Source organism: Sciurus carolinensis, chromosome 14, assembly GCF_902686445.1.
Source record: "Sciurus carolinensis chromosome 14, mSciCar1.2, whole genome shotgun sequence".
NCBI classification, from domain to species: Eukaryota; Metazoa; Chordata; class Mammalia; order Rodentia; family Sciuridae; genus Sciurus; species Sciurus carolinensis.
The window spans coordinates 20986744-21009245 of NC_062226.1; the positions used below are offsets into that span (position 1 = coordinate 20986744).

A 22502-nucleotide genomic window follows, 5' to 3' on the forward strand; every position below is an offset into this window, starting at 1 on the left:
GCCCATAACCCAGCCGTCACCTGGCGACTTTGCGCACTGGAGCAGGCTAGTTGGTCTGCTTGTTGCAGCCTCTGGAAAAATAGGTTAGGAATGGAGTGGGAGAGCTGGCATGGGTGGGTGAAACCAGGCCAAAGGGGGGTGCGGTTGGGGGTGAGCTGCTGAGCCAGATCCAAAGGCACATCTTTTAGACTGAGACCAGGTGCCTCTTTACCTTTGCAGAAGGCAGAGCTGTCTGAGTCTGGGCATGAGGGGGTGGCAGTGGCAGGCAGGGGTAAAGAGGGACAATACTGCCCCCATAAAAACTACCTAAGGGGCACATATCTATGAAAAAAGCATTTGGAATCGAATTCCTACTCTCTACATGAGTACATCACCTATTTGAGGTTCCGAACTCTTCCTGCGGACTTGAACTTCTCTTTCCGATGTGGGGTTCCTGCTTGCCCATGCTGCCATGGGTGTGAGGGAGAGACACTCTGTGTTTTTGACTCTCCATCCCTGGAGAAGGGTCTCTGGCTCCTTGGTCTGTTCTGACCCTGCAACCTCGTGGTCCTCTTTGAAGAAGTGTGTACTTAAAGAGGGACTCAAGGTCACCTAGGGAGCAGAGGTCTCCTCCCAGCCCAGGGAAGTGAGCTCATGAGACCGGGAACTAAGAAGCATAAGGGGCCCCTGGGGAATTCACTCTGGGCAAGGTAACCCTGCCCTCTCCAGTAGACTCGAGCTCCTATAGAGTCCAGTTTTATCACCTGGAGAGACAACTAGGGCTGGAAGTTTGAGGAAGGAGCCCCAGGTCACGGCCCCTACTGAATGGGGGCCACCACCGCAGGAGCATAGAGTAGAGCTCTTCTCCCAGAGGCCTTGGCCCTGGAGCAGCCCTGGAGGAGCCCTGGGTCCAGAGCCTGCTCCGCTCACTTTTCCCACAGTCTGTGCTGCTAGCTCCCCACATGAGTCCCTGTTGCTTTTAGACTCTACAAATAAAACTTCATAGCCAGCGCTTCCCCAGGCAGAAGCCTAGGCGTTCCACCCTCGCCCAAACCTGCCTTCCTGAGACTTTTGGATTTGGAAACCCTCCCTGGGTGGATCTCAAGTGAGTTTCAGCCCCTGAGGTGACAAACCCTAGGGGGCCCGCGGGAGGTCCCGGCACGCCTCGCTATGGGGAAATGCGGCCTTGGTCAGGCGGCCGCGCTCGCAGGAGCAGCGTGACGTGGCGGCCAGCGGGCGGGCGCGCCGGAGCCAGTCTCGCTGTGCGCTCCGCGGAGCCTGGCTTCGCTGGGCTGGTCTGTCGCCAGCCTTGCTGGGCCCGCGGGGGCGGAGGCGGGGGCGGGGCGCAGCCCATTCTGTCCTGGGGAGGAGTGGCCGCGGCCGGGGAGGTCACTCGGCGGCTGAAGTGGCTGCTCTCACACGCGCTCCGCGCGCTCACTCCGCTCACCTGGCTCGGGTGCCACCCCGACGCGCGGCGCACGCCGGCTCTGTGGGACGGAGCCCTAACCCTTCAGAGCAGCAGAATCTGGCAGCATCACCCGATCGCTGCAGCCAGCAAGCCCTTGTGTCCCGAGGTCACATGGGTCCCGAGGTCGCCTGCCCGTGGAGGGGCCATCTGCCTCACTTCCAGGTGAGGACCTGGATCGAGCCCGTCGTGGCCTCGATCCAGGTGGCCAGCTCCCTCTACGACGCGGGACTACTCCTGGTGGTGAAAGCGTCCTTCGGGACCGGGGGCTCCTCCAACCACAGCACCAGCCCGTCGCCCCGGGGGGATCCAGAGGACCAGCAGCAGAAGGCCATCTCCAATTTCTACATCATCTACAACCTCGTCGTGGGCCTGACGCCCCTGCTGTCCGCCTATGGACTGGGCTGGCTCAGCGACCGCTACCACCGCAAGATCTCCATCTGCGTGTCGCTGCTGGGCTTCCTGCTCTCCCGCCTCACACTGCTGCTCAAAGTGCTGCTGGACTGGCCGGTGGCAGTGTTGTACGCGGGTGCCGCGCTCAATGGGCTGTGCGGCGGCTTCTCAGCTTTCTGGTCCGGGGTCATGGCGCTGGGATCTCTGGGCTCCTCTGAGGGCCGTCGCTCCCTGCGCCTGATTGTTCTCGACCTGGTCTTGGGCTTGGCGGGGTTCTGCGGGAGCATGGCCTCGGGGCATCTCTTCAAGCAGATAACTGGGCACTCTGGGCAGGGCCTGGTGCTGACAGCCTGCAGTGTAGGCTGTGCGGCTTTTGCCCTTTTATATAGCCTCTTGGTGCTGAAGGTCCCTGAACCCGTGGCCAAGGCCAGCAGGAAGCTCCCAGCAGTGGATACCGTGTCTGGCATGGTGGGCACCTATCGCACCCTGGATCCTGATCAGCCAGACAAGCAAAATGTAGGGGGGGACACCCCATCTCCCGGAAGAGCAAGACCCAAAAGAACCATCATTGGCCTGCTCTTTGTGGGTGCCATCATCTATGACCTGGCTGTAGTGGGCACAGTGGACATGATGCCCCTTTTTGTGCTGAGGGAGCCTCTCAGTTGGAACCAAGTGCAGGTGGGCTATGGTATGGCTTCCGGGTACATCGTCTTCATCACCAGCTTTCTGGGCGTCCTGGTCTTCTCCCGCTGCTTCCAGGACACCACCATGATCATGATTGGGATGGTCTCCTTCGGGTCAGGAGCCCTCCTCTTGGCCTTTGTGAAAGAGACATACATGTTCTATGTTGGTGAGTCTGGCATTCTTGGATTGCTGGCCCTAGATGTCATGGGGCAGACACCAGGGTCACTGTGGTCTAGGACCTTGTCCCAACTCAGCATCAGTGATTGAACCTGCTACCCAGAAAGCACAAGGAGACAGGATTACGGTCACTTGTGTTTATCTGTGTTGAACTCTGTATTGTCTGCATTGCTGATTGAAATGGTGCCCATAGGTCTAGAAGGTCAAGGAAGTGTGGTCAGTAGTATCTGAAGTTGGAAGGGGAGGCTGGGAAGGCTAAGGATGGACTTGAATGGAAATGGGCTTGGGTTTCTTCTCCCCAATTTTAAAGTGATAAAACACTAAGAGACCCAACTAAAATGATCCCTTAATTAAAATCATTTGCAGTCAAGCAAGGGCTTTTAAACAGTGCATAAAAATTCTTAGTAAGTGGTTTCTAAAACCAATGGAATAGATCCCCTCAAAGAAACAAAATGAAGTTTCCATCTGAGTACAGAGTTCAGACAACCACAAGCAGAGAGCCCTAGACTCGTACTCCAGTGGGTGCGTTCTACAATGGTGACAATGACCTATATCCAGTCTGTCCCATACAGTAGCCACTAGCAACATGTGGCTACTGAGCACTTGCAATGTGGCTAGCCCATGTGGTTAATGGCTAATGTATTGGGAAGAATAACTCTAGTTATCAGAGGTCTGTCCCTTGGCCCAGTCACACACCTCAGCAAAACAACTAACAAAATGACAAGATAACCTCTGGTCAGTTCCTAGTTAAGAAAGTCATGTGCCGAGGATAGAATATTCCTCTTCCCTTCGCACACACTTCTCCCTCCCTTCCTCCTATCTCCCGGCACCTACACACTTTCACACACACACACACACACACACACACACAAACACACAAACACACACACGCACTGCTTCTGGCTAACAGTAGGGCTTGAGGATGTGTGGCAGTTTTATTAGGGGAAACATTTCTGGAAGCAGTTTGCCAGAGCTCCTGGGACAGTCCTCCAGAGGTATTCAGAAACAGTGAGGGCAGGAACTTCTCACTTCTCTCCTCCGGAGACCAGGAGAGGAGTTTTGGATCACTTTGAGAGCATCAGCTCCCTCCCTAGAAACTACTTGCCTCCACCAATAAAGACCCCTTCAACCTGGGGAGGGGGTTACTCCCTCCAACTCTGGAGGCTGGGGCAGGGGGATCCCAAGTTTGAGGTCAACCTCAGCCACTGAACAAGGGCCTAAACAAATTAGCGAGATCCTGCCTCAAAATAAAATAAAAAATAAAAAGGGCTGGGGATGTAGCTCAGTGGTGGAAGATCCCTGGGTTCAAGCCAGTAAAAATTTTTAAAAAGACCCCCCTTCACCATCAGCCTGCAGGTCAACTTGCAGACTGGTGCTCAGCATCGACAGTTCACGTAGAGCTCAGAGTGAGAGAGTCTGGTCCATGCAGGACACTAGCCTGCTGCCAAGACGATGCTTGTTTCAGGTCACGCCCTGCAGGAATCACGGGAAGAGGAACTGGAAAGGATATGTTTGCCTTACTCTGATTTCTTCCTGGCCAAGCTGGGCCACAGCGAGGAGTGCTCTTGTGTGCTCTCTTACAGCTCGAGCCGCCATGCTGTTCGCCCTCATCCCCATCACGACCATCCGTTCAGCCATGTCCAAACTCATAAACGGCTCCTCTTATGGTAAGTGAAAGGAACCGCTCCAGGATCCTCAGCTGGGGCTGTGTCAGAGCTGTTTAGCTTGAGGCAGTGACTTGTAGAAGACATTAGGGAAAGTTCCAGAAGCATCCTCAAATACATTAGGAACATACTGGTTTCCACCCAGAGCAGGAGGAAAGACAGGAGGGTGGAAAAGTCAGTCACTGAAAAGCTACGGAAGACCCTATCGTCCATGGGCTTCAGGAAATTCAGCTAGATGGAGGCAGGATTCGTGGACAGGTAAGCCTTGAAGACTGAAAAGCAATCTTTGGGAGAGCAGAGATGCAGCTAGTGGGAACAAGGAGGGACCAATAGCTCATTTCTTGGTAACCTCTGTCCCTCCACAGGAAAGGTGTTCGTCATACTGCAGCTGTCCCTGGCTCTGACCGGGGTGGTGACATCCACTGTGTATAACAACATCTATCAGCTCACCATGGACAAGTTCGTGGGCACCTGCTTTGTTCTCTCCTCTTTTCTCTCCTTCCTGGCCATCGTCCCGATTGGGTAAGACGGAAGTGGTGTCGCTCTGTGGGCTGGGCCCTGGTGCTGAGGCCAGGACCGTTGGACCCTCTCTACTCCACCATCTCGCGATGATTTATTTTCAGTATAGGTGCAGCCACTTCTGAGTAGGCTCGCTCACAAAGAAAAAGCCCTTTTGTTCCCTCACTCTGGTAATCTGGCAATCTGGGAATTTCAGAATCACAAATAATGAACACAGAGCCCCAACCAGCTGGCTCACTTCCTGGCAGTTTTGTAATGGCAATTTATTTATAGGAGCTTCGCCTACTTCCTTATAATTAGAGGCTGGCATTAGAAACTCCCTTGAACCATTTGGACCTTTTTTGTTTGGCTCCCTTTAGGTGAGAGTCATCCCGCCTCCCTTCCAGGGACATTCTTCTCTGGGCTCTGCAAGGGCTCTGTGCTCAGTGCGTGAAGATCTCTTGGTCAGGGACTGAACGAGCTCCCTGTGGCCCCGGGCAGTTCCCTTGCCTCCTCTGGGGGAATAGTCTCATGTGTGAAACAACAGCAAGCAACTCTCAGGGAGGCAACAGGAGGGAGGAGGGCTGAGAAGTAAAGGAGAGGAGAGGTTCCAGACAAAGCCAGCATCATCCACAGGATGGAAAGGCAGCAGGGAACAGCTCTGCCTGCAGCCAGCCCGTCCAGTAGGAGTAAGAGTGTAAATCACACGGACAAGGCATGTGTATGCTTTAAATCTGCTATGAAGTCACATTTTTGGGGGGCGGGGTACCAGGGATTGAACTCAGGGGCACTTGATCACTGAGCCACATCCCCAGCCCTATTTTGTATCTTATTTAGAGACAGGGTCTCACTGAGTTGCTTAGCGCCTCGCTTTTGCCGAAGCTGGCTTTGAACTCACAATCCTCCTGCCTCAGCCTGAGCTGCTGGGATTACAGGCGTGCACCACTGCACCCAGCTAGGAAGCCACATTTTTTTACAAGATAAAGTGAGTTGGGCACTGTGGCACAAACCCATAATCCCAGTAACTCTAGAGGCTGAGGCAGGAGGATGGCAAGTTCAAGGCCAGCATCAGTAATTTAGTGAAAACTCTGTCTCAAAATAAAAATTAAAAAAGGGCTGGGGGTGTAGCTCAGTGGTAGAGCTCAATCCCTAGTACCAAAAAAATTAAAAAATTTAAAAAAGAAGACAAAAGTGACAGGTGAAATTAATTGTACTAACAGTAAAGTTGGCATTCAGAATATCTCAACATGGAAGCAACTTACAGAAGTAATCAGAGATAGTTTACTTTTTTATGAAATAAGGTTCTGTATTGGATGCTTATAGTACATCTCGGTTTGGGCTAGTTGCATTTGGGCTAGTTTTCAGAAGCCATATGGGGCTAATGGCTGCCATTTTGGATAGCACAGTTTTGGACTGTTAGGTCCTTTACCCCTTCCTCCCAAGTGAGGGGCTCTAGTGTATCAGTGCTGGCCTGGCCAGAGCAGAAAGAAATACATACGCACATAGATATGTATGCATATGTGTATCTCCACAGGACAGAAGTAGCCACAGGAGGAATACAGCCACGGTAAAGTACAAGCGACCTGACACAGGCGTACGTGGTAAAGGGGCATGCCTAGTAACACAAGTGAGCTCCACGTCAACAATGGCGGGATTAAAGGCTGCAGAGCCGAAAATGATTGAAGGCAGGTTGAAAGGGGACAGTGATAAAACCCCTTTTTGAAATTCTCACATTCCATAATAATATAGGTCCCTGGCTGCATAGAAATCTGAGCCTTCTGGAGTAGAAGACATCAATTATTAAGCCTCTTTAGTTTATTTCTTAATTGAGAAAAATAAGATGTGAAGATAAAATCACTGAGAGAATTGGCCAGGCAGAGGGCCATGACCAGGTCTCATTTCTTAGAAGGGGACTGAACCAGATCTGTCCTTGGACTGTCCAGCCCTGGGGCCTTTTCATGTGAGTCCCGGCTGAGTGGGTTGGACTGATGGAGCCAGCAGGCAATAAAAAATTTCTTGGGAGCCGCAGCCCCTTAGCCAGCCCAGTAATACAGAAGCCGTTCTGTCCACTAGAAAATGCTTCAGTTCTACTTCGTTGGCAAACACTGAAAAACAACAAAAAACAAATTTTGCTAGTGAATGTGGGCATAAAGACAAGCAGACAAACAGAAGTAATGACAAAATTCAGTAATGGTTCCTTTCTGCAGTTTCATCCGCTTTGGGCGTGCTAAGTAGGACACCCTGCCTTCATGAAGAGACCTGAGTGCCACCCTTGAGGTGTGCTGCCCTGGATACTTCATTCTTGGATTCAGACTCAGGCACAGGCTCTTAATTAGCCATGCAGGGTTGTTGTGATCTTATGTCACAGAAGCAGGGAGAGAACCCGGAAACGTTCAAGGAAGCAACTGAGGGGTGCTTGTATGGATGAGGCACTTAAGTAATTGCTCACTGTGTCCCTCTGTTGCATACATGTAACAGCAGAGAGACACAGGCAAACAAAGCCAGTTCTCTGTACATTGGAACAACTGGGAAGTTTTTCTAAATTACTGCTTTCAGGATCCCACCCCCAGAGAATGTTATTCAGCTGACCTGGGGCACAGTTCGGGAACAGGGGTTTTTGCTTTTATTTTTTTTATTTCTGTAACAATAATGGTATATTACAGCAGTGGTGCACACCTGTAATCCCAGTGGCTCAGGAGGTTGAGGCAGGAGGATCGTGAGTTCAAATCCAGCCTCAGCAAAAGTGAGGGCTCTAAGCAATCAGTGAGATGCTGTCCCTAAGTAAAATAAGGAATAGAGCTGGGGATGTTGCTCAGTGGTTGAGTGCCCCTGAGTTCAATCCCTGGTACCAAAATATAATAATAATAATGGGTTTATTACATACATGAAAAGTCAAATTTTATGTTATTTCACTTGAGATATAAGAGAAAGGAAAACTTTGAAACCTTTTTAAAATTCTAAGATGGTACAAAACAGCTTTTGGCAGCATTTACTGTGGAATATTTGTTTTGAGATATGCTTGTTTTCTGGAGAACTGTCACTGTTGATCAGGTAAAAGATTAAAATCAGAAATGGACTTTTTAAAAAATATTCAGCTACTCTGGAGTCAGCTGCCAACTAGCCAGCTTTGATGGAGGTAGGAGAGACCTTTAAGGATATACCTGGAATTGTAGCTGTGAACTTTACCAAGCGTCAGACAGTCCCCTGAAGAGACCCTTTATGTGGAGAACAAAGTTCTGCCTAGGGCTGTAGGTACAGGAATTTTTAAAAGCCCTCCAGGTAATTTGAATGCACAAGTAATATTGAAACTTTCTGACATAAAAGAGTGTTCCCATTACCTTTCCTTTCCATGAAGTCACTAAAGAAAGGAGACCCTGAAAAATTCTAACGGGGAAAGGAGCCCAGGCTACATCGGCATTGAGTGAAAGCAACAAGAGGCACCAAAGACAAGCCACATTCCATTCACAGAAAGACCCAGGCAGAGCCCAGCCAGGCGGCACGTACGTGGAATCCCAGCCCTTCCACAGGCTGAGGCAGGAGCACGGCAAATTTGAGGCCAGCTTGGGCAACTTAGTGAGACGCTGTCTCAAAATCAAAAAAGGGCTGGAAATGTAGCTGGGTGGTAGATTCGAATCCTAGTATTGAGAAAAAGAAAGAAAAAACCAGGAAGGCACATTAGAACTGAAGAGAACCCGAGTGCAGAAGGCTGGACCACCACAGTGTGTGTCCTCTATGCCAGGAGAGGTCCCTGGGCCAGAACTGCCAACAGCCTGTTTGCAATCCCAAGGGACTGCAGGCCTGCCCCTTCCTGGTACCAAAGTGAGCCTATTTCATGCTACTATGAGAACCTGCCTTCGTCTACTCGCTCTTCTTTACACGCAATACAGAGATGCTGAGGAAACAACGGTGTGGTTCTGCCCATCCACAACCCTGTCCCGCTAACCCCCAACACACAAGCACTCAGCAAATGCCTCCTGCTGAACAGTGACAGTAGCCCTTAAGGAGAGACCAACCTCGTCTTCTCCAGTTTACAAACCCACATTCGCTCACACCCATCCCTTTTGAAAAATAACAGAACACATTAAGTATTTCATATACTTTAACTAGTTTAACCTTCCTACACAATCCTTTGAGGTAATTGCTATTATCCCATTTGTAGACCAGGAAACAGAAACTTGAACTTGTCCTTTTCACAAAGAGGATTTTCCTGACCCTTCTCAGTCTGAATTCCATTCTTCTATTCTATGCTACCAAAGCTTCCTCCTCTCTTCTTCCTTCATAGCATGATCGTTGAAGGCCACTTAGTGATTATCTGTTTAATATGCTTGCCCTTACACCGAAGCCCCCCCGAGGACAGAAGCCACAGCTCTGTGGTGCACCATGTGACCACTGTGTCCAGCAGAGAGCCTAGCATATAAGAAGTGCTCAAGAAGGATTTGTTGAATGAATGAATGAATGAATGCTGGGTCAGAGGTGTGGCACCTACTAGTCATCACTACTGACCACCCACACCCAGAGCTGCCTATTGGCTGACCATGAAGTTGGCGCTGGCCATTAACAAGCACAGCTGTGCTGTGGTATCCACAGTAGGTGTCAGCTGCAAAGTCAGGGCTGCAAGCCACATTCATGTGGCCCTGTGCTGGCAGCCTCCAAGTCTAGCCTTTCCACTTGCCAGCCTTCTAATACAGTGAGTTTTGTTGGAAGTACAGTAAATACCTCTCCCAAGTAGGGGCATAGGGTTCATGGCAGGAGGGAAGTCGGTGTCCAGAGTTTCTTTCCCTTAGAAGGTTTGGCGTTAAGCTCACAGGCCACCCAGCAGTGCCAGGTGTTGTGTACTCACCAAGAAAACTGTGTTTGAGCTCAGAACCCGAGGATCCTGGAATTCCCACAGATGAGAAAAGCGAGGGCCCCAGAGGTTGAAGGACATCCCAAAGGTCACACAGATTCAAGACATCAACCCAGAGATCCTAATTGCTGTGTCCCCATTTATTACTGATATTTTACAACGAGGTTTATGGGAGGGATAAAGGGGTTGTGGAAAAGCAGATGAGGCAGCTGATGCACTCTGAGATTCATGAAGGTTGATCCTGATGGCGAGATATGCAAAGAGTTTGTCATCAAGCAGGAGGGAGATGAGATTCCAAGAAAATGTAGCTGCAGAGAGCTCATGATATGATGGGAAACAGGGAGAAGTTCACTCTCACAGGACGGTAGGAACCCCAGAGTGAGAGAAGTCCCCTCAGGCAGCACAGCATTCTGATGCCAAAAGGGAGACAGCCAAGCGCTCTCCCACGATAAAGTGGCTGGAGACAACCCCACCACTGGCGGGCATGAAGAGCTACCCCGATTCCAGCTGTTCTCTTCTAACTCCATTGCAAACTCTTACAGCATCGTGGCCTATAAACAAGTCCCGTGGTTGCAATATGGAGACAGGACAGAGAAATGAAGGCGCTGATCTGCAGAAGCTGAAAACACCAGTCACGGCCAAGTTCCCCTGAAGACCAAGGAAGGGACGAGAGAACTGGTGACCAAAGTAAACCCCCTGTCCAAGAAACCCAAGTTCCAGCCAGAGATGGACCTGCGTGGCTCAGGGGTCCCTGGTGGGTGGGGTAAGCACTTTCTGAGTGATGGAAGAACTTTCTTAGCTTTCAGTGCCCGTTAGGCAGAGGTGAGGTTCAGTTGGGTGCAGGTGGTGTGCACAGCCATCCCAGGCCCTGGAAGGGGCTTCAGCCTCCAGCTGCAGCCAGCCAGCACCTTTCTTCCGGGGACTGTCTTGAGGGCTCCAAGACAGGGCTGACTGGTCACTTGGGTGCTGTGCAGGAGGTCCCATGGAGAACCAAAACCCTTCGTTCCCAACAGCCCGAGGGATATTTTACAAGAATTGCCAACAGTTTTGGGTATACAATAGTTTACCCAAATATTTCAAATTAAAATAAAACCTTGAAAAAAAAAGTTAGCTTTCTTTCCTGAGGCCTTGTTAGCTGTGAACACTCAGGAAAGCAAGGGAGCGCTGGTCCTGGGCTTCAGGGGCGTGTTGCTATCATTGTTGCTTTAAAGAAACAATTTATGAAGAGCTTCCTTAAAGGAATAGTCAATTGAATATTTTCAGTCAACAATACCTTCCAAAGCTGATGGTATGTAGGGAAAGGAGATATGAGAAGTCATTTTATTCTGAAGTACTTGTTATTGTACATTTTACTTACATATATTAAAGTAGATTTTATATATGTAATCAGCATTCTCAGTATGAGTGTATGAATCATTCTTTTCCAGATCAGATTCCCCATTACTCTATAGCGGGGTAGGGAGACTAGGGATTGAATCCTGGGGTACTTAACCACTGAGCCACATCCCTAGCTCCTTTTATATTTTGAGACGGGGTCTCACTTAGTTGCTTAGGGTCTTGCTAAGTTGCTGAGCCTGGCCTTGATCTTCCTGTCTTGACCCTGAGCTGCTGGGATTGCAGGTGTGTGCCACCATGCCTGGCTAGTTACAGCATTCTTAAATGGCAGTGAAACACATAAGTTAAAGAATGCCTTCAAATGCCTGGCATCTGGGCTTAGAGGGTTTGTACCTCTGACACTCTTGCAGGGAGTTAACAAACCTGTATGGCACATCTACTCGGGTCCTGGCACCATGCTAGGTGCAGAGATACAGTTGAGAATAAGGTGTGACTCTTCCTGCCCAAACACAGCATACTGTCCAGCAGGTGAAGGGGACAGAAGAACAGGCAGTGATGTAACAAATGCTAACAGAGGGGCTCATATAACCCAGACCTGGGAGAACAGACAGGGCTTCCCAGGAATGGCATCTAACATAAGACAGGAAGGAGAAGTCACCAAGGCCAGATGTTGGGGGACATTCCAAGCAGAAAGAACATCCTGACAGACAGGCCCAAAGGGAAATTTTCCTAAGATACAGGAATTCAATGTGAAGGGAGCAAAAGAGGAAGGTGGGACAGATGAGACTGGAGCAGTGAGGGGGGACAACAGAGAAGACTTTCCAAAAATTTGTTAGAATAATAGGATAGCTGCTGAAGGATCGCAGCATGCTTCGGCACGAGGGAAGCTCTGTGGGAAGAGCAGCAGAAAAGAGATGTGCAAAAAGGAGACAAGTGAAGAAGCCTGCCACAATCCAGGTGAGGAGGGCGGTGGGCTGGCACACTGGACAAGAAGCAGTGGGCAGGAGCAAGGGGCGTGGAGAAAGATGTGGAGCTAGAGGTCAACCAGAGTTGGAGGCTGGCGGACTGCAGAGGGTGAGGTAGACGGAGGCTTGGGCCATGGAAGAGGCGGAGCGCCTCACCGAGAGAGCAACAGGGGCGAGGCTGATGGGACCAGAAAGACAGGCCAGGCCAAGCTCAAGCGCTCCAAGCTCACCAGCATGCTCATTCCTCTTGACTCCCTGCCTCCCCCCTGGGCCCCTGACCAGTACCCCCGCCAGCCCCCGGATGAATCCGATCATCAGCTTCTCCATTCCTGCTCTCAAACAGTTTGCTCCTAAGGGCCAGGGGAATTCCCTGATTTGCCCACATTGACCCTGCTCTCAGCCTGTGGGTTGAGAAGCCTGAATTGGACTCTCAAAGCCCCAGTCTTTGCTCTTCAACTCAATTTGCCATCAGAATAGAAGTTTCAAACCTTCTCACCTGGCCCAGGGTGACCTTCCTGAGAGCTGCTCTAACCCAGAGGTTCTCGGATCAGCAGCATCAGCATCACCTGGGAACTTGTTAGAAACGCCAACTGTAGGGCACCACTTAAATCCAACTCTAGGAATGGGGCCAACAGCTCATGTTTCCATAAGCTGCCAAATTCTTGAACCATCACTCTAACCTATAGAGCCTGACCCCTCTAAGAACTTTCCCCAAGTCCTCCTCCTCCTGTCTCTGCATCCTTAATTCTTGAGGCCCTGAAAGCCCTGCCCTGATTATCTTCTCAGATAACCTGGGCAACTCCCATGGACTCCAGAACTCTATTTTCAACAGCTGTGTCAACCTCTCCACCTCCAGGTACATCCAAACCAAATTATTCTTATCCCACTCCACCACCTAAGCCTATTACATCTTTTATTTATTCTCTCCCGACTGGGTTCAGGTAAAGGCAGCGCCTCCAGTTCCCAGCCTGGAAATCTCCAAATCACCTGACCCACTCTCCTCACCACAGAAACCACAGTTCAGCTGCTCATTTCCTCCTCTGTCTCTATCACGCCTTGCCATGGCCTTTGCAATCTAGTCCTCTCTATTCCCTTGGCCTTCAGCATCCTGTCTCGATATCTTCTTAAAAAGAAAAAAGGCCTACTTAAAAACAACAACAAATGAACCCAACCCAACTGGAAAAATATAGAGGAAAGGCTGTTACCTTAATATTTAAATTGGCCATAATTAAACAATAGGAAGAGTCTTTCCAAAAGGAGTGCCCACCATACACTTAGGGGCTTTCTGTGCATAAGGCGAGTCCTACCAACAACCTTGCTAGGAAGACTCGTCTTCATTTCAAAGATCCCAATACTGAGGGTTCAGAGAGATGTGACTTGCCCAAACCACACAACTAGTAAACAAAGGCTGAGATCGGATCCCAAACCTCCTTTTCTTATCCCACCTTGCTGCCTCATTTTGTACGACTGCTGTCTTAGATGAATGATGTCTACTCTCAGAAAGGCGATTCAGCACTATTGTCAATGTCATTTCCAAAGCACTGCCACTGTCCCATAAACTTCACAAGCACTCTGGCCTCTAATGAGCAAAACACTCTTAACACTGATGAACCAGAGGCATTTCTTATTTACCTACAAACTCTTCAAACACTTCCCAGCAGGAAAAGTCAGGAAGTGACTGTCCCTGGCCAAGAATATAATGTGCTTTGCCATGGGATGCTGCAGGGAGAAATCTCTCCTATCATGACTGGGCTGGTTGTCAGCCCACCTGCCAATCACCACGGTCACTATACTAGGTAGCTTCTTCATCTCCCCAAATTGGTACCAATTTGTAAGATGTAGGAGAAAGTAAACTGAGTGTGGCGCTATAAAGAACTAAAGGACAAAAATAGTTCAATTACATATCTATATTTTTTTCTGTTGCTCTGTATCCCGAATCTTATAGGCAAATTGTTTTCTGTTCAGAATATAAGAAAACAAAGGCTGTGGCAACCATGTTGTCCAGTCCTACAAAGGTATAAATGAGAACAGGACTCAAGGTAAAGAAAGCATCTTTTATAGGTTTATTGGTCCATTACTTTAAGTTAACTGAGGTAAAGAAACTTTGTTTAAATTTACAAGCTAATAGTTTATCAAGCAATACAAATTCTTTGTTTACCTCAAAATGTAAAATACTAATTCCATAGTAAACAACAAACAGATTTTTTAATACACAGATAAATGGAAAAAAAAAAGTGGGCAAAAACTTCGTGCCAGCATCGAAAATTCAACAAAAACAACTTTTTTTCCCATTCCATAATCTCTGGGTTCCATAATGAAGGAAAAAGGGTGACATTCTTTTTAACATTTGGTAGCTTAATGAAATAAAGACTTCTGGTCTGTAAATAAACTGCTTTCTTAGCAACACACATTCTTCTTGAGCACTTTTTAGTTTCACAGTTTTTGTTTTGGCTTAATGGCAGCATGAAGAGAAGACAACACGTTTACACACAGGACTTCATCAATACCTTGGAAGGATTCTTCTTATTCTCTTAAAATTTTAAACATAAAGAATGATTTCTAAAATTAAAAACCACAGTCCATAATTTGGAAATTTCCTAAGTAAAACTGTAATCTCTTCTTTAACAGTTAAAATACAAGTTAGAAAGTTTGCTGGCAGTTGATTTCATGGGAGTGTATCGGGGGCAGGTCACCTCTCCATGCATCCCCAACTCACAGAGCTGATGGGAACAGGCACACAGAAGTAAAATGAACGGGGATCACTGGGACAGGACCTCAGCCTCAGGGGTGTCTGGTGGACACTGATGACCATTAGAGATGCTGGTTTGCTCCCACAAAAAGGCCCAGCCGACACGGCCACTGCTTGATTACACAGACTCACATTCTGCAACCTGCTTCTCCCAGTCCCCACTTCGACACAAGGAAAGAGTGATTCCCTTTCCTCCTCCTAGTACCATTTCTGAAAGAAAGGCTGATCTAAGACCGTGAGCGAGCCTGTCCAACAGGCGTGTGGACAGGTGTTAGCTGCTCTGGCCCAGCCTAGAGAGAGCCCAGGATCATTTGGTGGCAGGGCGGTCCTTCTGGGAGAGGCATGTCCACAACACTCTTCATCTCTGGTTCAATAACAAAAGCTTTGCTGAAGTGGACTCGATTACGTGAGTCAACAGAATATGATTTTGGCATTTCAACCTGTGGAGATTTTCCATCCAAAACGTGCCCCTCTGAGGTCCCCACAGTATCTTCAAAAGCTGTTCTGCAGAATCAGGGTAAACCTTCAATACTGTCATAACAGAGTTCTTTGTATCTATGATTTGTCAATGCTGATACCATATCCTCTGTAATCAAAAGTATGCCAAAAGGCACTGAGTTAATCTTTCACACTTTAAAACAATAAAAGGTGTTGTGGTCCCTGTGTTTCCTTACATTATTAAAAATATCATTTGGCAATAGCAATGCTTATTTCTCTCCTCCTGAAAGGCCACCTTCATTCATTCTGACCCTCACTTTCTGGCCTGTTTCTTTAAGAGGACTGAGGACTATGTTAGATCTCTAGTATTTAAGCTGAATGGCTGATTATAGATCTAAAATGTTCTATCCAGAATTTTAAAAACACTAGTTGAAGAATAAGGCATATTAGGTATTGAAAAATTCTCAAAAGTAGAGTTAGGCTTTTAACAGTCTGTGGCATTATTTTTAAATTCTGGATTTGTTGATTTTTCAAGTGCTAAATACAGAGAATGTTTATATGGAACAAATATCTTATTGGTTTGTTGACAGGTATTGTTTCTCATAGCACTTATTTACAGACTAGCAGTAAAAACTACCTGGAGAACGTTTTTCTGCCACATAGTACGTGTTGGACAGTCATGCCCAGGATACATTTCCAATACATATGATGAAGAGAACAGTCCACTCCCCCCCCATTATAGCCCCTCTCCAACATTGTTTTTAATGCAGACAGCTCCTGAACACTCTGATGTGTGCAAGTGTGGGGAAACCAGACATCCTTAAAACCAAAAGCTGACAGCCTACCAGAGTGGGCTGGTAAAAAATTGGATTCCTAGATTATTAAAACAAGGAAGAGGAGACCCGTTCCAACACACTCTGATCAGCCTAGGACAGGACACTTTTCTCAAAGGTACTAGTAAGTGCCACCTGCCATCTGGATTGAAAAGACACATGAACAATGACGGGGCGTGTCCAATCTGCTGTCATCTTGAGGGCTTTTGAAAGGGAGAAGGCAAACTCAAATTCCAACATCCTCCTGTAAATGAGGATGGCCAAAGCAATGTTTCCCTAGCCATATCATTAGCTCACTCAGTTGCTACAGACCCTTAAAGAGGTGTCCAGGAAGGTGAAGTCCCTGTAAGTGTGCCCTGCCCTGACAAGAGGCAGTTGAGCTTCTGACCACAGGCAGTTGAACTTTAGGGAGGAACCACCCTTGAGGGTCTCTAGCAACCCCAACTAGCCAGTTCCAGCCCACCCAAGACCCAAACAGCTGAGGTCAACACAGCCTGGAGGTTGTACTTGACCTTGTTCTCCCTCAACAATCACCAGCTCAGAAGTGAGTGTAGACAGCGCCTCTCCCACAGCCCAGCCAGCCTCATCGGCTTCAATGCTATCCAAGGCAGGATAGAGCCACAGAAACTCTAGGTGTCCCTCGGGCTCCCTTGCAACGGCCACTGGCCATCACGCCCACTTCTAAGGTGGAACTTCCTGTTGGGTCTCTCAACAAAAGGTGGCCTCGTGGTAGTGAGCAGCAGGCGAGCATTCGGTTCCCCTTGGGGAGTGGCAACCCAGAAAACACCCTCAACCAAGATCCAGAGCACGCTCCGTGGGGCTGAAATTTGGCATGAAAACAGACAAACCTTACATTCACCACAATCCCCAGAGTCGTGCTGTTTATTCTTTTGGGTGTCGTGAAATACCAAACCCATCATCCCCCTGATCACCCTAAAAGTTTGCCAGCCATCATTGGTAAGCCTTATCAAAGGATGAAACCCCACCAAGGTGGGCTGGGTCGTGTGTTCCTTCCTCATTTCAGAGCAGTGGTGCCTGGCTCTGAGCAGAGGCCCAGAATCTTCTTATGGATCCCCACACCAATGAGCAAATGCAGCGTACACAGCTGTTAACATCACAACTGCTCTGTCTGCCATCATTTGAATCTCTAAAATCTGCTCAGCTTCTAGGAATTCTCTCTTCTGCCTTCACCCTGGACTTTTAACCTGAGTGAAGGAAATCTTTCTCTTTTCAGGACCTGGACAGTTAGTTGCTCAGGGCAACTTTTCATTGTTCAAACCTCAACACTTGTCTGTGTCCATGCGCTGGAGGTAAAGGGGACCCTCAAGCAAAAATCTCATGGATGGTAAATAGGAGAGGAGTTGGTGATCTCAGCACTGCAGCTCTGTGGATTCAAGAAGGATGGGGTAACGGGCCTCTCGGAGACAGTCTTTGGCACAGAAGCCTCCCAGGTATGCTTCTCATAGTGAATCTCCATTTTGCTTGACCAAGACAAAGAAGCCAATGCTTAGGACTGCTAAGTCTCAAGGGCGAAAGGGGGCATGGGAGTGGGGAGGGATGGAGAGCATCCTTTGTGGTCTTTTCCAGCCCCCTTCTTTCTGGGCCAAGCTCTTCACCTTGTCACATACCAGCCTGAAGACAGGGACAAAAGTGCCTTCTTGGGAAGGTCCATTTCTCCAAAGAAGTCTAACCTGCAGGGTTTTCCTGACTCTACTCCCAACAGCAGGCCTGGAGAACAGAGGCTGAACTGCTAAGGCTCTTTTTGATGTCTCAAAGCACAGAACACTCTATGGGGACCGGAGAGCAAGACAAAGTCCCAAGGAGCCGGAATCCCTCAGAGCCATGCCTCTGCCTTCCATGGAGACAGGGAAGGACTGTGGATCCCCCTCCCCATATCTCCCAGTGAGGAGATCCATGAGTACTTTTTGAGGGACTGCCTTCTTTCCCAAGTGACTGTAATATGGGAATGACTCTGGGGTTGGCAACTGGCAGGCTGTCGGATTCTGGTTTCCCTGTAGCTCTTTCCACCCTTCTTTCCAAGCATCCGTTACCCTTGACAACATTTTTAAAGCACACATTCCACAAAGCAAAGCTTCATGTGTTTCGAAATGAATATTCACTGCTGGGGTCAGTCTGGCGTCTTCTGCCAACTATCAATAGAGGGCTGTCGACTCTCAGAGGCACACCCCAATTCTACCAGCACACTGTCAGGTTGGACCCAGACATCCATGCCCACACCAACTCAATGGTTCAAGAGGTAGAATGAAATGCTGAATCACCGGAGATGGGGGTAGATGGATGGTTCTCACCCTTCCACTTCAGTGAATCATTTCTGTTTGTACCAAACTGAAAGTTCACATCAGAGGGTTTTAGAATGGCACAGATGGAGCATTATACAGGCAAGTACCAATGGATGGAAAAATTAACATTTCAAATTTGACTTTGTCAAACATGACGGAACAGTCAAACACCCCCCCTGCTGTCCGAGTGCTGCTCCAACAGTATCCCAGCTGTGGCTGACCCCAGGTCAACTCTGCTGTCAGAGTGGAATAAAGTGACTTCAACATGCTTCCCGTTGACTGACATTTGCAGGTTAACTTGCATATGAAGCAGAGTCTGGACGTCTTCATTTAAAAAATGAACTACTGTCTATTTGAGGCTTACATTTATAGGTTTATAAGGATAAGCCACAAGTGAAAGAACACTAATATAACATATGTAGCTTCTTTTCAGAAAAAAAAAAAAAATGAGTTCAAAGAGAGATCCTTTTTTACTGTTGGTTTTGTGGTGATTTGAAAAGTAAACCTGGTAATAGTTTGAAATGAAGACTTTAAACACAGCCAGCTGTACCCAGGAATTTGGCTGCAAAAGGAGACTTCGGTTTAGCTAGAAGCAAAGAGTTCACTGTTAGGCTTATCATCTTTGAGGCCCTTGCTGGTACTGACTTTTGTTCCTGACCAGGAAATGCTAAGGGTTAAAGCACTTTATGTAGAACATTCACACTGAGTTTACCAATTTCAACTGTGTCATGACAACACGACACACTAGCCCCCCCACCTCACCAAAAGGTTGTCCAAACATCCAGTGGACATGGTAAGAAATATTAAACTCAGCATTTTTGGTGAGATAAAGGCAAATTGCACAAAGCAGACATCACAGGTGGGGCTTGGCATATGCCCACTGATCTCAACAACAGGGGAGCTAATCTGACTGCAAACAAGAGGTCTAAACCTGACTGCTGACAATTACCAAGCAAAAGAAAAACATCAAAGGCCTTCACAGAGAAAAATGCACCTCTCTTCGTTTTACATAAAAGTTTCTGGTGTCAGAAGCAAGATCAGGGAGCATCCCCTTGGCTTCCCGAGACATCGCATAAGGACGAGGCTTGCTCACTCAAGCATGGATGCACGTGGACACGGACTTTAAATGGCCCTATGGGAACCAGAAACAAGAAAACACGTGTCACTCATCACAAACAGGCAGCAGGCCACACTCACAGCAACAGGCCACCATAAATTAAGGACTTTCTGTGGAGGTGCCAACACCTCCTAGGCAGAGGCACGTCAATGCCCACAGAGGTCAACTGCAGAGCCGCCATGTCTCACAGCAAACCAGAGGCCTCTTCTTCATGCCTCCTCCATGGCCTTAAAAAGCAGGACCTGAGTCCCCTCCTGCAACAGGCAACTCAGCTGCCTCGAAAGAGGAAACTGTCACAAGATGTCACCACCAGCTGTGGGCTGCCGTGACCCTCAGTTTCAAGTCTTCGTAGTGTTCCTTAGTAGGGTCCTTCACAACACGGAGGTATGCTTCTTTTGCTGAGAGATGATTATAGCCTCACAGACTCCATCAAGGAATAAATACGAATTGAAAACAACAGTGGGGTGAGGGGGCGAGAGAAAATACACAAACGAGAGGTGCTTCTGTGTTCTTTCCCCGATGCCACCTCTCCAGCACTGCAGGGACATTCCAGTACAGGGCGTCATGTCCTGTGTAGGTAGAAGAGTCTCTGTTCCAAGAAGCAATCTACTTGGCCTCTGGTTTCTCCTGCAGCAGTGGAATAATTGACTCCCACGCCATGAGGCACTGAAAAGACAATATGCACAGAGGATCAGCATCGGGTGTCAGATTTCAGGGCCAGATTCTTCATTCTGTTCTCATCTACACTCTCATTGCCAATCCTGCTGGGTCACCTTTGTCTAATGACACGTATGTGTATTATCATGACTACTGTCAACTGGGGAGGTGAATGGTGTTTATTTGGAATGTGTCACCTCCATCTCTAAGGAAGACAGCAGTGTCCCCGCAAGGTTTACGTGCATTCAAGACAGTGCCTGAAGCCCATACCCAGTGAGTGGAAGTGGATTCATTGGAAGAAAATCTTCCCCTTGGAAAAGCAAAGCAGAGACCAGGCCTTGGTGAGGCCCTAGGTTCTCTGTATGGACGGCAACACTGTTCCAGGTACGTGGCGCTTGCACAAGTACGGGATCATGACTGGAACAGACCGGCCACCTGGATCAGAGTGGGCAGACAACCTGCTCTTCTTCGCCGAACTCAGATTTGCTTGTTTGGGTCACTCTTGGATTTTCCAAAAGAGAGAACAGGAGGAGGAGACCCAAGGATTCCATTATATTATGTCCAAACACTGCTAGATATTTTACATTCCTTATCACAACAATTCTATGAGGTAGCAATATTATTTATTACATGCACACCCGCTTTGTAGATGAGGAAAATGAATCTCAGATTACTTCGCTGGCCCAAGTCACACGGCTTTAAAGTGTCAGTGCTCATGACTCATGATTTTAACACGAATGCAAATTGATGCCCTTTCCACTACATCAATCTCTTCATTCCAGATCCTCGAGACAGGCCAAGAACGTAGCAGATACTGGCTCTATCCTCTTGAGGGCAGGCTGCTTAACGAAAATAATCCTCCCTTCCAGCAGTCTCTTGCATGGCGGGCAGGAAGGCCACAGCACACAGGGCCTTCCTTAGAAGCAGCCAGGGTGAATGAGGATTCTGTGCTGAGTCAGCTAGGGGGGTGGGTCAAAGGAGATGGAAAGAGAAGGAGGCATCATCAGGTCGGGCAGGAAAGAAGAGGGTGAAACAACTCCTGGACGCCTTTCTTGGTGATGCTGAAGTTAGAGAAGCCAGACTTAGAAGCCTGACCCACATAAGGAAGGCAAAGAGCCTTGAGGAACTTGCAAGGGACTCCGAGTGAGGTCCTAGGCCATCACCTCAGATCTGGAAGAGTCTGTCTGCGTCGGCTCTGAGGAACTGAGGCCAGAGCAGCTTTCTTCTTTCCATTCCCCAAGTATCCCACACTTTTCCTACCCCAGGAACCTTGGATATGTTGCTCCCTTAGTCTGGAACGCCCACTCTCTGGCGTCTTTGTCTCTGAGGCTCAGAATACATGTTACTTCCAGACTGACCGTGCCTGCCCGCTCCATCTACTCCCTCTTCCCCTCACCTGAATTACACCCTAGCATTTCCTCCTAGTGTCCTGTTCTCTTCCTTTAGCACACATAGCTCACTCATAGCTGTGGAATTCTTTCATTAATATTCATCCTCCAATAGACTGAGGATGCCTTAAGGGTAGGGGTCATGCTATTTATTTATCAATTTTATAGATGCAGTCTCTTGCACATAGCAAATACACAAAAAGCATTGGTCAAATATATGTGAGGAACCAAAACCAGGCCCCAAGACAGTGACACTGTTAGTGTATAATGGGAAGATACAGACAATGAGACCAGAGTTGTTGAACCCTGGGGCCCTGGGGATGCTAGGATTCGGCTTCAAGAAGGGTGAAGGAGACACTGGACCTGGTCAGTTTTACAGTAGTGGGAAGGCTGCTGAACAGCAGAGAGAGGCAACAGGGGCAAGGAAGAAAGGAACATTTACTAAATGCCTGCCGTGCGCTGGGCATGTTCTAGGTGCATTATTTCACAGTATCTTCACAATTGCTGCATGGAGGACCACTTCCATTCACAGATAAAGAAACAGAGGCACAGAGAGGCACCTTTCCTACTAGCACAATAAGCAGAGGAATGAGGCCTCGACTTCACAGGTGGTGAACTTTCCACCTCTGGGCCGGCAGAGCTGTTCTGGAGGGCACTATCCCCAAGGCTGACAATGATGGAACCACTAGACTTGTGGACCCATCAGTTCTACAGTGCTAGGCTGCGCCAGCTCGGGCAGAGCTTTCTAAACGCTGCTGAGCCTTAGTTTCTTGAGCTTTCAATTGAGAACCATAAAGCTCTCAGTCGTGCAGTGGCAAGACTTAAATATTAACTAGATGACCCACACAACGCATCTGATCCAGCACCAGCTCAGGACCACAGCCGGGCTCCATGGAAATGGCCAGGAGGAAGGGAGTGGGTTTCGTCCTCCCCTTGTCAATCAGCCCCTTCCCCAAGAACTGAGCAGCAAAGGCCACTCCATGCCTATTTCCTTAGCCCTCCCCCAGGAGACCT

The 22502-nt window shown here is 48.4% G+C and overlaps 2 protein-coding genes across 2 annotated transcripts in view; one reads left to right on the top strand and one right to left on the bottom strand.

The window, feature by feature from the left end:
- The first annotated feature begins 1347 nt into the window (after positions 1–1347).
- Slc46a2 (solute carrier family 46 member 2) lies at positions 1348–15500 on the top strand. The gene is made up of 4 exons (XM_047524040.1): positions 1348–2687; positions 4282–4365; positions 4728–4884; positions 10249–15500. The coding sequence occupies exons 1-4, from the start codon at positions 1559–1561 to the stop codon at positions 10304–10306; spliced, it is 1428 nt and encodes a 475-aa protein (XP_047379996.1). The 5' UTR covers positions 1348–1558; the 3' UTR covers positions 10307–15500.
- Snx30 (sorting nexin family member 30) overlaps positions 14047–22502 on the bottom strand; it is a 110592-nt gene continuing 102136 nt past the window's right edge. The window contains exon 9 of the mRNA XM_047524041.1: positions 14047–20109. Within this exon, the coding sequence (XP_047379997.1) occupies positions 20050–20109 (60 nt within the window). The 3' untranslated portion in view covers positions 14047–20049. The remainder of the gene's footprint in view (positions 20110–22502) is intronic.

What these genes read in the sequence shown, in the direction of transcription:
- Slc46a2 (XM_047524040.1), top strand. Translation starts at nt 1,559, where the DNA reads ATGGGTCCCGAGGTCGCCTGCCCGTGGAGGGGCCATCTGCCTCACTTC. An exon ending in CATAAACGGCTCCTCTTATG is followed by an intron (nt 4,366 to 4,727) that starts GTAAGTGAAAGG and finishes GTCCCTCCACAG; the next exon opens with GAAAGGTGTTCGTCATACTG. An exon ending in CTGGCCATCGTCCCGATTGG is followed by an intron (nt 4,885 to 10,248) that starts GTAAGACGGAAG and finishes AAACTCTTACAG; the next exon opens with CATCGTGGCCTATAAACAAG.